Source organism: Otolemur garnettii, unplaced genomic scaffold, assembly GCF_000181295.1.
Source record: "Otolemur garnettii isolate 467f Iridium unplaced genomic scaffold, OtoGar3 scaffold00083, whole genome shotgun sequence".
NCBI lineage: Eukaryota > Metazoa > Chordata > Mammalia > Primates > Galagidae > Otolemur > Otolemur garnettii.
The window spans coordinates 5,508,566-5,525,318 of NW_003852478.1; the positions used below are offsets into that span (position 1 = coordinate 5,508,566).

The 16,753-nt window shown below is 44.1% G+C and overlaps 1 protein-coding gene across 1 annotated transcript in view; it reads left to right on the top strand.

The window, feature by feature from the left end:
- Positions 1-16,753, top strand: part of DCUN1D4 (defective in cullin neddylation 1 domain containing 4) — a 77,677-nt gene that overhangs the window by 45,266 nt on the left and 15,658 nt on the right. The window contains 3 exon segments of the mRNA XM_012808103.2: positions 4,551-4,621; positions 7,623-7,714; positions 15,556-15,664. Of these exon segments, the coding sequence (XP_012663557.1) occupies positions 4,551-4,621; positions 7,623-7,714; positions 15,556-15,664 (272 nt within the window).

Genomic DNA, 16,753 nt, shown 5'->3' on the forward strand with positions numbered 1-16,753 from the left:
TCCTTCCTGTCTCTGTAGTCATAGGCTTCCTTTTTTGTACCTTGATATTTTAGTTCACCGTAACTTTCGAACAGACTGGCTGGGGTGGGGTTGGGAAAGTGTTAGTGAGTCTTCTACCTGAAGCTGAATCCTATTTCTTTCATTAGAATGAAAATAACTAGTCGACATAATTTGTCTAATAAGTTCCATTTTCTGAAATATATCTAAGAATTAGGAATTCAGCCAAATTCCACACTGCCAGCACTGATTGTACAGGGTTACAATAGAGCTCCTGTGCTTGTGTTATAATCTGTAGTCTATGACCCTGACTTTATACCCCGAGTCTCTATTTTGAATTAAATTCAATGGCAGGATTGTTTTTAGTTTACCAAAAAATGAGGCAGGTATGGATAGTTGCAAAAAAGTGACAAAGTGTTCTAACACCAAGGGAGGAAATGTTAAAAACTACCGCAGGTGACCACGGGGGCCCCTTTTGCCTCCTTGGTGCAGGGTCCATGCACATGGAAACTTTACCACGAGGGTCTTGGGCCGTCAGCATGAAAAGGTCAAATGTGTTTAGGGAGGGAAGGGCCTGTGCTCATGGAGGTAGGGCCAATAGGAGGACCACATTTTTCTAGATTATTGTCAGGAAATCTGCCTTTCCAGATGTACATCCAGTGTCTTGTCAGTGAGCTCATTTTAAATATATATTTTTAAAAAACCATCTTTCTCAAACACCACTTGTAACCCGGTTTGTGTTTGCCAGTGGTATGTTTGGTAGCTGACTTAATGACATCAGTTACCTTAATTCTACAGGTGGATTCACAAATTTAAGGTAAAATACAGCCAAAATCATGTGCCTTGTGACACAACTAGATTTAAATGTGTGCATGGGAAAGATGATGAGTTTCTTTAAAAAGTGTTAGGTGGCAGGATTATGGGTAGCTTTTAAATAATGTTCATGGGCAAACTATTTTAACATATTTTGAACAAAATATCACTTTTGATGGAATCATGGCTTCACAAATATACTGATAAACAGTGTTTTTCAACCTTTTTTTTATCTCATGGCACATTTAAACCTATCGTTATCAAGAATCATCGTCTTTGTAATGAATCTGGACAGAGAAGGCAGTAGGCAGGTTGGAGCGTGCAGTGGGGAGAGCTGGCCAGGATACGCCCAGGCCACTCGCAGAGGCGTGGGCTGCAGGAGCTCAGAAGGCTCGAGTCAGCCTGCAGGGAACGAGTTCTTTAAAACGTAAGCCCAAGAGAGGAATTTGACAAGTATTTTAAAGTAATTCTTCCCCAGTGCTGTCTGCAGCTCCCGCCTAATAGACATATTAGTAGATATCAAAAAAGCATCTATTCCTAAAAACAGAAGCTTTTAACAAAATAGGAACAGGTAGATACTTCCTTATCAGAATAACCATTCCTTAATTTCATAGCCTACATACTTGACAGTAGTGGAATGAGGGAAAGAACTGTGATGTGTCGACACACGCACGTACTTACGTACAGTGGGGAATGTAAAATGTATTAGCTAGTGAGAGTCAGAGAGAGATGCATAGCACGGTCACAGGAAGGTTGCCAGACACGCCAGACACCGTGGGAAGAGCGAGGGTGAGGATTGCAGGGACAGCCCGAACCTGTGTTTGTAGTAAACATTTAAAAACCGCATTGCAAAAAGATGGAGGAGGATGCGGGGCTAACTGGGAAGCAGAGGGAGCAGGCAGCCGCCTTTTTACCTTATTTTCCTGTTTCTTCTTCATTTGAATATTTTACCACGTGATTGTGATGATGTATTATGCGTCTAAACATGTATGTGAGTGCACACTTGGCACTTTCAAGCCCAAAGCTGGTGATATATTAAATGATAAAATGCTAAATATATTTTCATTTGAGTCAAAAATGAGAGAAGGACGCCCACTCTCACATTCTTGCTGCTGTTTTGAAAGTAGCCACTGCTGTTGGACTAGCGGAAGAAGCATAAATACTGGAAAGAAGGAGGCAAAAGGGATTATCATTCTGCGATTAAATTATGGGCTGGCAAGCAAGGGATTTATTTGCCTGGGAAAACTTAGAAACACTAAATAAATGTGAACCTGTTCCCTATAGATTGCTAGAGACGGCCTATTTGGGGAGGAGGACGTGAAGAAGCCCTTTCACAAACCGTTTTCTCTGTGCAGGGAGGAGTTAGGGGGAAAACTGCTGGTTAAACTGTGGGTTTTTTTTTTTCTTCTGAATGAAACTTTGTATCATGTTTGCATATTAATGTCCAATAAAACCAAAATTAAATAAGCTTTTATTTGATTTTTCTCCCAGTAATCAAGGTAAGAAAATTAGGAATACCTAAGTATGTCAAATAAAAGTAGCAGAAAAGAAAATCTCAGAAAAATGGTAACAGATTTGAATACATGAAGCAAAACACTTCTAAACAAAATAGCACATTTGTGATTAAAAGGAAAACAATGGCCTGGAGAAAAATGCTTGCTTTGGCCAGATGATGAGGACGGGCCTGCCTTGGGTCTCGCGGGAGCCGAGGGTTTGAGGAGCTGCGGGTGATCTTAGTCTTTGTGGAGGCTCCTCGCGTGGAGGGCAGGGACCACATCTTACACAGCTTTGCACTAACCTGCTACCAAAGTGCATCTCCAGGGCGTGTCTAGTCAATGTTACCTGTACCTGAATGAAACTGAGACGCATGAAGATGGTGGGGGCTGGACTTGGTGGCTGGCTGAATCTGGGCGGCTTATGCAGTGATTCCTGCCTCCTGGTGTTCATCCATCCATTCATTCAGTGAACTTTTGTTGGGCAGCTGCTCTTTGCTGGGTGCTATGCTGAGTTTGTTAAGAGGAGTAAGAGCTCTTGAGCTTATGAAAACAGATGAGTTGTGACTTTGAACGCAGGGTGCTACGTGAACGAGGAGCATTCCTAGCTGGGGGTGAGGGCGGGGGTCACAGGGAGCTACCTGACCGGCCTCTGCAGTGGGGAGACGGGGGGACTGCCCACCATCTGGTCTCAGACTTAACGCTCGATGGCGTTCACCGGGGAGGTGGGGACGAGGAGAGGACGGTGGGCTGAGGCACGTGTCAGGATGTGTGGTGCAGGGCAGGCCGCCAACAGCGAGGTGTTTCTGGACTTGAATTTTCTTCAATTATCTATCGATTCATTGTTTCTAAGGAACCTGTTTTGCAGGTAGAAGGCTAAGAGGCTGAAGAGGAAGGGAGGCACTAGATCTTAGAGAACTTACCGGACTTTTTCTTTAGGCAGTGGTGAGCCCTTGAAGGGTTGAAGCCAGCATGGATTTGTGCTTGAGATGATCCTTTAGGTGGCTCTGTGCAGGGTGGATATGGGAGATGGTGAGGAGTTTGCTGTTGGGACCTGCCCTGCACCACACATCCTGAGAGAACCGGGCCAGTGCGGGGCAGGTGCAGTTAATACTGACTAAGCAGGCGTGGTGTGGAGAGATGGTCGTGGTCGTGGTGTGGAGAGATGGTCGTGGTCGTGGTGTGGAGAGATGGTCGTGGTGTGGAGAGATGGTCGGCTCTGTTTTCCTGAGAGGGTGTTTGAAAAGGGGAAACAGGAGGAGTAGGTTTGGGGCAGAGGATGAGTTTAGTGATGGCTGTTAACAGGAAGTCCTGCCAGAGGGCAGCCCAAAGGAAGGGGAAACTGTGGGCAGGAAAGAGGTCTGGGAGGGCCTGGAGTGTCCCAGGGAGAGTGTGTAGGATGGAAGGGAAGAGACCAGGGATGGAGCTCACACGTCAGGTTTAACAGCTGAGAGAGGAGCAGGAGGAGGAAATCCCAGTTGGTTGAGAAGGAAAACCCGGTTGGGGGGAGCACTTTGGGAAGCCATGGCAGGGGACAGTTTTGGAAAGAAAGAACTGCCTCAAACTTTCAGATACCACAGAGGTCAGGTAAAGGTCGAAGGAGTCTATTGGATTTAACAGTTAGTGGGTTATTGAAGATCTTGGCAAAAGGGGTTTCATTGGAGAGCTAGGAGCAGAAGAAACCAAACTGCGATGATTACAGAATGAATGGGAGCTGAAGTAGAAATGGAGCATGTGGACGGTTCTTTCAGGAAGAAACAGCTAATTAATGCCCGAGTGGAGAAGGGGCCTTACTGTTCTTCTCAAGAACAGAATGACTGCTTGGTTTTTTTTCTATGTAAAAGAAACACGCTATTTTGCAATTAATGTCATAGAGAATATTAATGTGGTTCTTTGCTATTTCCAGAAATCATTGTATGAAAATTATTACCCAAATAAGAGTAGAATGTTAAGCTCTTTAAAAGACCAGGAATTGAACTCAGGCCCCCTTCTATACCCTGTATATATGTGCCACATTCCAGAGATTGAACAACTTTGTGATAAATTGATTTAAATGATTGTACAAAGTAGAGTTCTTTAAAGATAGAACCGAAGTTCTAGAATATTTTTAAATTTATATATATATTATATTTTAATTCCAAAAGGAGTTATGCCTTTAAGTCTTATCTGAACAGTATAATGTACTAGTGGAAGGAGCGTACCTGGCTCCGTGCTCACACTTAACTTACGTAAGACTGTGTTTTGCAGGTACTGATGACGTTGTAGGTCCTGAAGGCATGGAGAAATTTTGTGAAGACATTGGTGTTGAACCTGAGAATGTAAGTCTAGCTTACAGAATTGGGTAAATCAGCAAGGTGCAGGTAGAAGTGGGAGTGAGATGACCGGGTGACAAAGGTCAGACTGCAGGTGTCCCAGGGGTTAGCTGAGCATTAATCTTGACAGAAAGGCCTGTGGGGAAGGGTGAGCGCTGAAAAAGAAGGCCCAGCTGGTCCAAGTGCCTCACCTCCCACATACCTGTACTCAGTTAAAGGGAGCGAGTATTTTCATCCTCCTTTGCCAGTTAAGAGTTCTTTAGAATGCTATTTCTGTAGGACTGGAAATTGTCTCAAAATGTTGAATCACATTGAAGACTAAAAGGCCAAATTCAGAATATTCTTCCAAGCACTGTGTGTACTTCAATTCCAAGGTGCTGCTATTTGTATTATTTTATATCATCACTAAGAAAGAAAAAGTGTTACTAAATACATTCTGATGTGGCTTCAGTCGTGGGTGCATTCCAAATTCAGAGGCACTAACATTTGAAAAACAAGTGGTGAGATATGGTTTGAACGCCTTGTCTGCATTGATGAGTGAATACCTTAGAAGTATTTAAAACCCTCACCTTGCCTGGTATTTATAGCTCATGAAATTTAAGCAGGCTTCTGAAATTCAAGTCTTCTTTCATTTACCAAGATGTGGGCAAAATTCTGTAAGTACTTTGCTTCCTCAGACTTAGACAGTCTACTGTGTGTAAAATTCCCACACTGTCAGCTTTGGCTCATTAGCCGTATCTCAAGCCAAGTGTTTGAGTGGAATTTTTAACCTTTCTAATAGAAGGTTAAGTAGAAATATAGTTTAAGAAAATACCTAGTTTGCATTACAAACGAGGCTTGGTTCACCGAGGTAAATTGATAGAACAGAGTTAGAAATACAAGAAACCTGAGGGATTAGGAGAAAATTCCCAGATGTTTAAATAACTTGAAGACCGTGTAATCCCTTCTCTTTGGAAAATTATTCTTGGTAGCCCATTGATGTCTAAGTCACCATTTTTAAACTGTTTTGCCAATCATTTTAACCTTTTTAGCAATCATTACTAATCAGTCCTAGTAATCTAAATTTTTAAAAATCTAAAAACCCTTGTGACTTTTAAAAAATTTATGTATACCGATTTATTTGATGAAAGTAGGTTTTCACTGATGCTAATTTCCAAAGTGGAAAACCATGAAGTCAGTATCAAGAGAAAGTTTTTCATTAATTTTCCAGGTATAAATTAGACAAAGAGATGTTTCAGTCTGCAGACTGGCGAACAGATATAAGGACAGATTTTCTGAATTTCCTAAATGCTCTTATTCTGGAGTTCTTAATGTATGTGCTGGCTCTTGGAGGCTCAGAAAATCATTAGAAGTGATTTCCAAATGACTTCTTGCCTAATATTTCGTGTTTTTGTATCATCCTGATACCTTTTACTGCCACCACCATCTGACCCAGTTGGGTACCTGATGGTGGTTTGATGGTTTGTGGGTAATTCTCCCGGGAGGCACAGCGAAGCCTTCAGTTCTGTGCAGAGAGATGAGAGTAACTGCCTAACGTGGAGTATCCTCATCCTTGGCCAGCTATCTTACAGAAACACGCATTTCTATTCTTTTCCTTTTTTTGATGCAACAAATGTAGGGAGGCCATCAGCAGTGTCTACCTGACCCCAGCTGAGGGTGTGAGTGTCCCTTGTGTGTGAATGACTATCCAGAGCTGACCAGCCTGCAGAGTGGAGGAGGGTCCTGAGAAGGCCCTGACCCCAGCGGAGGGCCTGGGTATCCCTTGTGTATGAATGAATGACTGTCTGGAGGTGACCAGCCTGCAGAGTGGCGGGAGGGTCCTGACAAGGCCCTGACCCCAGCTGAGGGCCTGGGTGTCCCTTGTGTGTGAATGATTGTCTGGAAGTGACCAGCCTGCAGAGTGGAGGAGGGTCCTGAGAAGGCCCTGACCCCAGCTGAGGGCCTGGTGTCCCTTGTGTGTGAATGATTGTCTGGAGGTGACCAGCCTGCAGAGTGGCGGGAGGGTCCTGAGCAGGCCCTGTCCATCCTCTTTGCCTGTTCAGCACTGACTGACTTCAGCTGCTCCTAACTTCTACTTGGGTTTTTAAGGTAGGTGGGAGGGAAGTCATTGCCTTGCCCCAGTCACAGACGGCCTCAGCCATGTCCCACTGCAGTGGTTTTTAGACTGTGCACAGCTGGATGCAACTTTGAACTGTAGTTTTGGCTTTACACCTTCAGGTATCAGTTAACGTTCATCGTCAGTTCTCTGTTCATCTTTCCTCTGAAATAGCTGAGTGAAAAAGCAGTACACAGTGGTGTAGACCACAGTTGTCACCGTCCCTGATATCTGCACAGTTTGAGAAGATTCACAAGAGCAAGAGTGGCACTGGGAGACTGTCCCATCGACACCTGCCCGAGCAGTGGCTGGGCCAGGCTCGGTGCTGTGGGGCGACTTTAGGGCAGTTCCCTGGCTGGCGTCTTTAGTTGACTTCACAAAGCCATTGTTAAAGTGTGTGAAATAACTCCCACCTCCCGCCACTTCGCGCTCTGCTGTCTGCTCAGTCGGGAGGTGGTTCGGTATTTGTACAGACTGCTCTCCTTACTCATCTGAATGGGGCCCTAGTGGTCCTTACACAGAATATGTTTAGGAAAGGAGTATTTAACCAGGCCATTATTGCTGGGCATTGGGTTATTTTTAACATTTTCTTACTACAAATAGTTCTGCAGTAAATGTTTTTGAATCTACATTTTTGAGTATATATGCAGGTGTATCTGTCTATAAGATAACCTTCCATAAATGGAATTGCTGAGTTAATAACTGATTTTAATTTTGATAGATACTGCAAAATTGTCCTGTGGAGTGGTTTAATCACTTTACGCTTCTACTGTCATATTTGTCATCAAACTATGTCCTCAGACGCCATTTCTGACGTCAGGGACTGGACGACTGTGAACAGGAGCGTCAGGCACAGCGTTCATGTATTTAATTGCTGAGGTTTGATTTGTCTTTTTATTTTTCTTTTAACAGGTAGTTATGCTTGTCCTAGCTTGGAAATTGGATGCACAAAACATGGGTTATTTTACTCTACAAGAATGGTTAAAAGGAATGACCTCTCTCCAGTAAGTCCCGAGGCTGCACTGTGGGTCCTGTGGCCCCAGGTGGCTCCTCCTCCCTGACCTCAGGGTGGGGGGCAGCCCATGGAGGGAGGGCAGGGGGTCTGACCACGCTCCCCAGAGGATGGGAAGACCAAGACCCACTTGGGGGACGATGATGGGTGAATTTTAGCAATTAAAGTTTATTTTCTTTTCTTTCATTTCTTTTTTTTTTAGCAATTAAGTATTTATATTGTGTGTGTGTGTGAGTGAGAGAGAATTCTTCTAGAGCAACTCTGTCCAGTAGAAATTGACTAACCTTTTCTCATACGTGTGAGCCACATAATGTAATTTAAACTTGTCCTATAGCCACATGAACAAACTAGAAACATGTGAAATGTTTTAATATATTTAGCCCCAAATATCATGATTTCAACATGTCCTCAGTATTTTTTTTTAAATCTTTAAGAATTTTACATCTTCAGAAGCTGCTATGTAGGGTGGTGCCCTTAGCTCAGTGGGTGGAGTTCCGGCCACGTACACCAAGGCAGGTGGGTTCGAGCCTGACCCAGGCCATCTAAACAATGACAACTGCAATAAAAAAATAGCTGGGCATTGTGGTGGGCACCTAAAGTCCCAGCTACTCAGGAGGCTGAGGCAAGAGGATCGCTTAAGACCAAAAGTTAGAGGTTGCTGTGAGCCGTGACACCACAGCATTCTACCAAGGGTGACAAAGTGAGACTCTGTCTTAAAAAAAAAAAAAAAAGCTGCTATGTATTTACATTTCTGGTCCGTCCCAGTTTGTATCAGCCATGTTTCGAGTGCGTGTTAGTCACACATGCCTGCTGGCTACTGCATGGGACAGCACATGTTTAGGGCTTAAAAGGCAAAGGCTTGCTCACATCTGGTTTACGGTCAGTGAGAAAAGTTGAGTAAAGTATAACTTAAAAGTGAAAATACTGGACAGCTTCTCTTTTATATGTTCTGATTTTAGCTCTGGGCAAAATTAAAACTTCATTATGCTAGTGGTAAAAAATATTCTGTTTGTGTTACCTAGTTCATAATAAGAAAATAAATCGGGTTTTATGTATTTGTTTTGTGTTGGTATAAATGTGCATGTATGTGCATACATGTGTGGTGTCTACTACGGGTTTCAGTCAAGAAAACAAACTGTTATTCTGTGTATATTGTGCATTGAAGGGTGCACTCGAGGTGGATGACTGTTTCACATGGTACTGTAGATGGAGTGCTAATTCTTAACTTAGCTTTGATCTGGAAAGTACTTGGACTGACTTATTTCTTTGCACTTCAGGAATAATAGACCTCGATTTTTGTCAAATTAAAATTGGAGTTGAGATGACTTTATGGTTTTATTTAAATAATTTTGGAATCGGTTGGCTTTTAATATCCTCCATTTGTTATTAATGATGCCTTGCTTGTGTGCTTAGTCGTTTATGAAGCCTTTTCACTCTTCTCCCATTTGGGCCTCACCTTGGGTAGACAGCAGGTCAGGCCTCAGACTGAACGTGAGGCTCAGAGGGGACATGTGGTGTGTGAAGAAAACCTCAGGCTTCTGATTCTTAAGTCACATTCTTCCTCCAATAACACTGTCGGATGGTAAATGAGTTGTAGGTCAAAGCCAAACCGTTCTTCTATAGATACACTTTCCTGTTAGCATGCTGTAGAATTTTAGGGTTAAATTCTCTGCAGTCTCTGTAAGGTGGTGCTTGTCCTGTTGGGGAACATCTCCCGATGCGTTTAGTCTCCTGACTCTTACTGATTTTCTCACTTCTCCGCGTTGCTTTCTGAGTAGAGCACACGCTGGCTGTTCTTGTTAAAGTATCCTTGTGATGATGGGGCGTGGCCATATCAGGGTTTTATTTTAAACCTCCAGAAAAGGCACTATCCACATTTTTGGGCCCATTTTTATTTGTCTCAAGAGGGTGTGATACCCATTTTTGTGCAGCTTTGTATTCTTTTTTACCTTTCCCTTTACAAAAGAATATTACCCAGTTTTGTTTTGAGGGCCCCGTCTCCCGGGAGGTAGGGGGCAGTCGCTAGAGCAGGCCTTTATCTGAGGAGTAGGCTGCTCCACAGCTCTTGGTTAGGAACTCGGCCACGGTGTATGAAGCAGGTGGTCATGGGGGGGTTCTCACAGGTGGCTCCTCTTCTTTTGATTCAGTGTTTAGTGACAAGCTCTATCCCCTGTAAGGGCATGGAAGGACCTGCTCTCTTTTTGTGATCTGAAACTCTGAGATTGGTTTCCTCATCAATGAGGTGGAGTTAATTATTCAGAATAACCTTTGAAGTTCTTTGTAGTTAAAAAGTAATCCTCCGACTGGCCTCCCCACCCTCCCTGGGTCAGTGGCCGCTGAGCACGTTTGAGTGGCAGTGATGAGCCAAGTGCAGTTTTCTAGGCCCTGGGGAAACAAAACCCATCAACAAGACAAAGTCCATTAGGGGCCGGGGCTTACAAGCAGTATTCAGGCTGAAGACCCCAAAGAAATAGCATCAATTTGTTTTATTAAACCCGTCCAGTGAAATGTTTTAGACTTGAACTAGTATTAACATGTATATAGCAAAATCCATATTTATATGTACGGTAGAACCTCTGTAAGTTGACCACCCAAGGGACCATAAGAAACCGGCCAGCATATGAGGTGGTGAACGTAAGGAACAGGCCTGCTGGTCCTGATACGGACGGACGTGTGGTGCAGGTCTGGTCTGTGGAAATTAGATCAACTTAGGGAGGTGGTCAACTATGGAGCTTCCGCTGTATTAATATATGCCTTAGTCCATTCAGGATGCTACAACAAAATACTGTGGACTAGGTGGCTTATAAACAACAGAATTTTATTTTCTCACGGTTCTGGAGGTTGTGAAGTCCAAGGCTAGGTGGCAGCAGATTTGGTGTCTAGGGAGGGCCCACGTCTTGGTTCATAGAGGGCACCGTCTAGCTGTGTCCTCACATGGTGGCAGGGAGCAAGGTCCCTTCAGCTTCCTTTATAAGGGTACTAATCTCCTTCTTGAGGGTCCTGCCCCCATGACCTAATAACTTCTTAAAGGTACCACTTCCTAATATGGTCACCTTGGGGTTGGGATTTCAGTATAGGAATTTGGGGGGATACTGACATTCAGATACATTTGGTCAGGATGCTAAGCTTAAAAACAAATAGTTACGATGTTCTGGGAGTGTGCTAGAAGTGGCAAGCCCATGGATTTTAGAATTACAGTTTTGAGTCAGTTCTGCCATTTCCTGAGTGTCTATGGTAGCATCTCCAAAGCAGGATGGCAGAGTGATAGCATGTGGCACTCAGGACTTAGTCTTGTCGGCACTGTCTAGATCAGTGTTTTTCAACCTTTTTAACCTCACGGCACGCTTGAACCTATAGTTAAACTTCCACAGCACACTTGAATTATGCTGAGCAATAAAAAAAAGTAAAAGACGGCTCAGCGCCCATGGCAGGGTGGTTACAGAGCCGACCACCTAACACTGAGGCTGCGTGTTCAAACCCGGCCCAGGCCTGCTCAACAACAACACCTGCAACAAAAAAGTAGCCGGGTGCTGTGGTGGGTGCCTGTAGTCCCAGCCACTTGGGAGGCTGAGAAAAGAGAATTGTTTAAGCCCGAGAGTTTGAGGTTGCTGTGAGCTGATGCCATGGCACTCTACCAAGGTTGACATAGTGAGACACTGTTGCAAAAAAAAAAAAAGTAAAAGAAAAGAATATATTTACTGTGCTTTGAACTTCTAAGTTCTTTTCTTTAAAAATTTTTGTGCACACCTAAGATCATCTGATGGCACACTGGTTTAAATCACTGGCCTAGAGGAATTGTGTCCTCAGCCTCTTCAGGGCTGACCAGCGCCTGGGACGGAGCATCAGTGCTACACTCCTAGTGCTACTCAGCTACAGAAGATAACAGCTCTTGTTTTGATTGACTATTGTTTTATGTATTGCCTTATTCCAACGTGTGGTTTTGAAATTACCTCTGATGAATTAGGCTGATGTTTAAGCTTAAACAAAAGGAAGTTGTAGCTGACTTTGTGTGAACTGGTGATGAGCTGGAAGAGTGAGTACCTTCAGGCTAATGAAGAGACAGGCTTTTTCCTGGGTAATAGGGAAAGTACTGTACTGATTTCCATTCACTTCTGAATCTGTTATAGCAACGGACTCAAATAAATGATCTTATATTGCGTGCCTATTTTGTTTTGGGAAATGGTGTTCCTTAGAAGGGTGACACTGTCGCTCTATTTATAAATTTTATTACTTCTGGTGCAGAGAAAAGTACGGGGAGACTTGGGCAGAAGATGCGGCTGCTTTCTAAAAAGTCTGGTGGTTTGCACTTCCCAGGCTCTGCTGGAACTGAGTCCCCCGAAGATGTTCCCGTTGAGTGGCCACTAGGTGGCGGCCTCCGGCTCCGCGCAGGGCAACTCCCAGGCCTTTTCCCCCATCTGGAATTAGTCTGGCTTGGTGGGGACAAGATGCCCTTTTAAGCAGGTTAAACTCTGTTGACAATATCCTCTAACCCAGGTAATCATTCTTAATGGGTACATGAGGTAGGAATATAACTGTGTGCATTTTATGTTTAAAACATGAGAATTGTTCATTTCTTACACTTTGGACACAATCTTAGAGTATCTTTAAAACAAAGGGACTTGGTTATGCCAGAGTGACTGGGCTGTGCCCAGGTTGCCAGAGAGCTTCACACCTCACTCTGCAGCCCCGTCCCCAGAGTTGCAACTACTTTATTGTCTTTCAACTACTGAGTGGTTATCTAAATGAGTGGTTCCTGCTCCAGCACTTACTAAAACAAACAGCTGCTGTTCTTTCTGTCATTGGACAGGACTAAACTAACTGCCAGCCAGACTCAGGCCCATTCCGTGTGGCTCTGGTCCTTGACGTCCCTGGTACACTGAAGAACAGGGATCTAGGCCCAAACATTTCCCGGTGTCAGGTCAGCCCTGCCCGCACTCGCCTCCCATACACACTCCTGCTCCCAGTGTCAGGTCAGCCCTGCCCGGCCTGCCTCCCATACACACTCCTGCTCCCGGTGTCAGGTCAGCCCTGCCCGGCTTGCCTCCCGTACACACTCCTGCTCCTGGTATCAGGTCAGCCCTGCCCGGCCTGCCTCCCGTACACACTCCTGCTCCCAGTGTCAGGTCAGCCCTGTCCGGCTCGCCTCCCGTACACACTCCTGCTTCTGGTGTCAGGTCAGCCCTGCCCGGCTTGCCTCCTGTACACACTCCTGCTCCCGGTGTCAGGTCAGCCCTGCCCGCGCTCGCCTCCCATACACGCTCCTGCCTGTTTGCTTTCTTGTGGGTCCTTCTGTGTCTGTCGCCCCTTGTTTGGGTTCTGGTGCTAGATCCCTAGTGAGGCTCTCAGGGACTCCTTTCTTCCTTCCCCACATTCTTCTCCGCAGAGACCCAGGGTGAGTGTCTCAAGATGCAAGCCTGATTGATTGTGGTCTCCCTCCGATGGGAGGTGGCTTCCTTTGTTTGTAGGATTTAGTTTAAAAAACCCTCAGTGTGGACCACAGACACCCTTCGTGGGCTGACCCTCCCTCCCTCTCAACCTCACCTTGTTCCTTTTTTCTCTCTTACTCTGTCCACTTCAGCCACAGCGGTTTTCTTTTAGTCCCTTGGGCTCGTCATCCTCCCTTCTGCCCCTGGGCCTTTGCACATGCTCTTCCTAATATCTGGAGAACCCTTCCCACCTCTCCCAAACCATCTAGTTCCTGCTTGTCTTTCGGCTCTCAGCTTATGTGTCAGTCCCTGAAGGCACTTTTTCTAAAATTGTCTAGTTTTACTCTTTTGTTTTCTAGCATCAAGAAGAAATGAGGGGCAGTTTGAATTGTTCTGTTCCATAGAAATTAAGCATTTATTGTAATTTTTGCCTCTTGGGTAGTTTATCACCTCCATAGAGAGGAGACAGGGTCTTATTTGTAGTAAGCTGCAAAAAAAGGAGCTTTCAGAAATGTATGGCTAAAAGATTAGTGAGCTCTATTAAGAAGCATATTTTAGTTTATACAATATGGAAAATATTTATGTTGATGGTATTTGATATATATATATATATAATCTATACTTAGTAATAGATAAAAGCTCTACAGTAAAATTCAGGGAGATCTATTTAGTGTTGACAGGCTTTCATATTGCTGGCGAAAATGGTGACTCTTGATTCTCATTTTTAAGAGCTAGATATTGTAAGCAGAAAGCTAATTTGTAAGAATAACCAAGTAAGTGTATTTCCTCATGAAAAGTAAACACTGTCACTTTCTGGTAAAAACAGGCTGTTATCACCACGGTTTCCTGGAGAAATGGTTGATTTCAAGTCTGGGAAGGGAAAGGATACGGGGAGCTGGGACGTCTTGTACCAGAAAGCAAGAAAGCGCTTGGAAGCCAGGGCGATGTGACAGAGGGCCCTGGAGTTAGTCACAAGGGGCCACTGCCCAGGGTAGTAATGGGTTATAACAACAAGTAATGAGTTAAAAGCAACAAACCCTAAATCTAAGAAAAGTGGTGCGCTGAGTTCTTCTTTATAGAAGAACTATAGCCGATAAATGCAGAAGGAATGACTGGGCTAGAAAATCACCCTCTTGCATCTTTGGCATATTAATATGATAATTGGTCCACCAACGGATAAAACCACTGTGTGCTGTAAAGGGAGAGTACATCCCCCTTGCAGGGTCTTCAAGGATTATTCCAATGTGACCACAGAAATTACACTGTGAGAGGCACATGGGATTAAAGGATTTATATACCGACAGGTCTTTGAGAGGGGCCATGTGTGAGAAGCCTCCGGAGAGCAGGCTGCACTGAGCAGGCAGGGAGCTGAGAGGAGGCCCTGCGGGCAGTGCTTTCATGAGGGGTCAGGTAGAAGTGGGGGAGGTACATTAGCACAAAGTTTTAGGGCTTTTTGTTGATGTGTGTGACTGTGACTTGGTCATCGTCAGCAGAGGGCAAGACAGGGACGTTCTGGCAGGGGCCAGCCTTGTTACTCTGGGACCCCGGTCTTGTGGGTGGAGTCTTCATAGCTTGTGATGATGTTGGGACCTCAGGGAAATAGGAAGTCTCTAAAAATTTATAATATACACTGAGTGAAAGGTTGTTGAGGAAGAGGACACTCAGGGTCTCAAGAGACCATCCCACAACTGAATTACCATTTCAAAAGAGAGGAAAGTTCTTTCTACGGGATACCACCTCAACCATAGGAATCCACTCAGTATCACCAGTCAAGGGACAGACTGGCACGGCGAGCCTCCTGGGGTGCACCGAGAGGGCACATGTCACAGGTGGCAGTGCTGTCAGAAGTGCCCAACCTGAATGTCTCTTAGGGAAATCATCTGACAGACTGGCATTCTACAAAAATGACATTGTCAAGAAAAAAGGCAGGGAGCTCTTTCAGAGAGTAAGGAGCTGTGGCACCTGAAGGAGGTGGTGGGTCTTTGATTGGGTTCTAGATTGAAAACAGCAGCTACAGAGGAGATTTGGGGAACAACTGGGAAATTTGTGCATGGATTGTGTATTAGCAAAGAAAGCTGACATTGACTCGGTATTACGAGTGGTGATGGTGTGGAAGTGTTTGGGTGAAGTGTCCTCATGGCACAGATGAGGTGCGGGACGAGTGGCAGAGGCACCTATAGGAAGGGAGGGTCGCTGCTGAATCCGGGGCAGGTAGATGGGAACCTACTATTCTTTCAACTTTTTTGTACATTTAAGATTGTTTTGGGGTTTTTTTTTAGGTATAGAAAAAATAGGTCATCAACTTAAGGGTTTTTATTCTTTCCTCTGGTATTATGTTTGTATTACTGCCCAATTTAAAAAAGAAAACAAAACTCCGGTCATAATTTGCCTTTATTCTGTTTTCTAGATGTGATACAACAGAAAAACTCAGAAATTCTTTGGATTACTTAAGATCATTATTAAATGATTCTACAAACTTTAAACTTATTTACAGATATGCGTTTGACTTTGCACGGGTGAGTTTTCTGGAGCCTATCCAGACGTTTCCCTTTCCTTTCCCCCCCCTTTTTATTGCCTTCCGAGGTCGGTTTTTACAGGCCACAGCAAAGCACGGAAATAAGTTACTCCCAGGATGCTAGTTAGTATTTCTTTTGACACGTGTGGTTTTTAAAACTCATTTTGGTTCTGGGCATTTTGCGTGTTGGCAACAAGCTCTGGTGGCACACCTCCAGCAGCTCTCACGATGGGGTGGAAGATGGGCATGGAACAGACGCTATCTCAAATTCTCTCAGAGAAGCTCAGAAAAACTTTTCCCTCTTACAGAACAACAAACTTTAACCCTCTGCTAGAATAAGCTAATCTCACCTATTTCAGCTTCACTTCGGGTGCTATTATTGTATTTGGAAATCAGGTGAATTTCAAAAGTAGGCTAATTTTAATGAACGTTATTGAAACTTATTTTAATAATTGTCATTTAGAGAAGTGGGTGTCCTGTCTGTCACATAGTCAAGTCCAAGTACGAGAGAGTGATTCTGTCAGAGTGAAATGAGAGTCTTACTGGTCAACCTGGTCACCAGAGGCAGTGAATTCTGAAGTTGACATTGTATTTATTAAACACAATCCACAGCCCATACAACTATAGTTTATTCTAGAATGATGTTTTCTAATAGGTCTGTGTGTTTGGTGGGTGCAGGTGACGAGGCTTTGTTGATTGATCGCTTTTTTTAAATGATTTTTTTTAAAGCAGAAAACTTGGTGACAAATGATTCTTTTTTTTCCATGCTGATTTTTTTCACTTTTTATTCTCTTTGGCTTTGCCCGTTCACCAAGTTGTATTCGGTGGTGAATTTTGATACATTTGCAGCAGCCTTTAGTTCTCGGTGGTGCCTTCATTCCCGCGTTTTCCATTATGTAGTTTTCTAATTACAGCATGCAGGGAGTTCATGGATACTAGAAACCATAAGATGAAATTCAGATACGGTGATGGACTAAATGACAATTTGTGTGATTATGTGTGCAAGTTATTTGCCAGATGTTTATAGAATAGATGCTTTGCTTCCAGAACTAGTTTATCTCAGGAGACTCCTGTGTAAGAAGCACCTGCT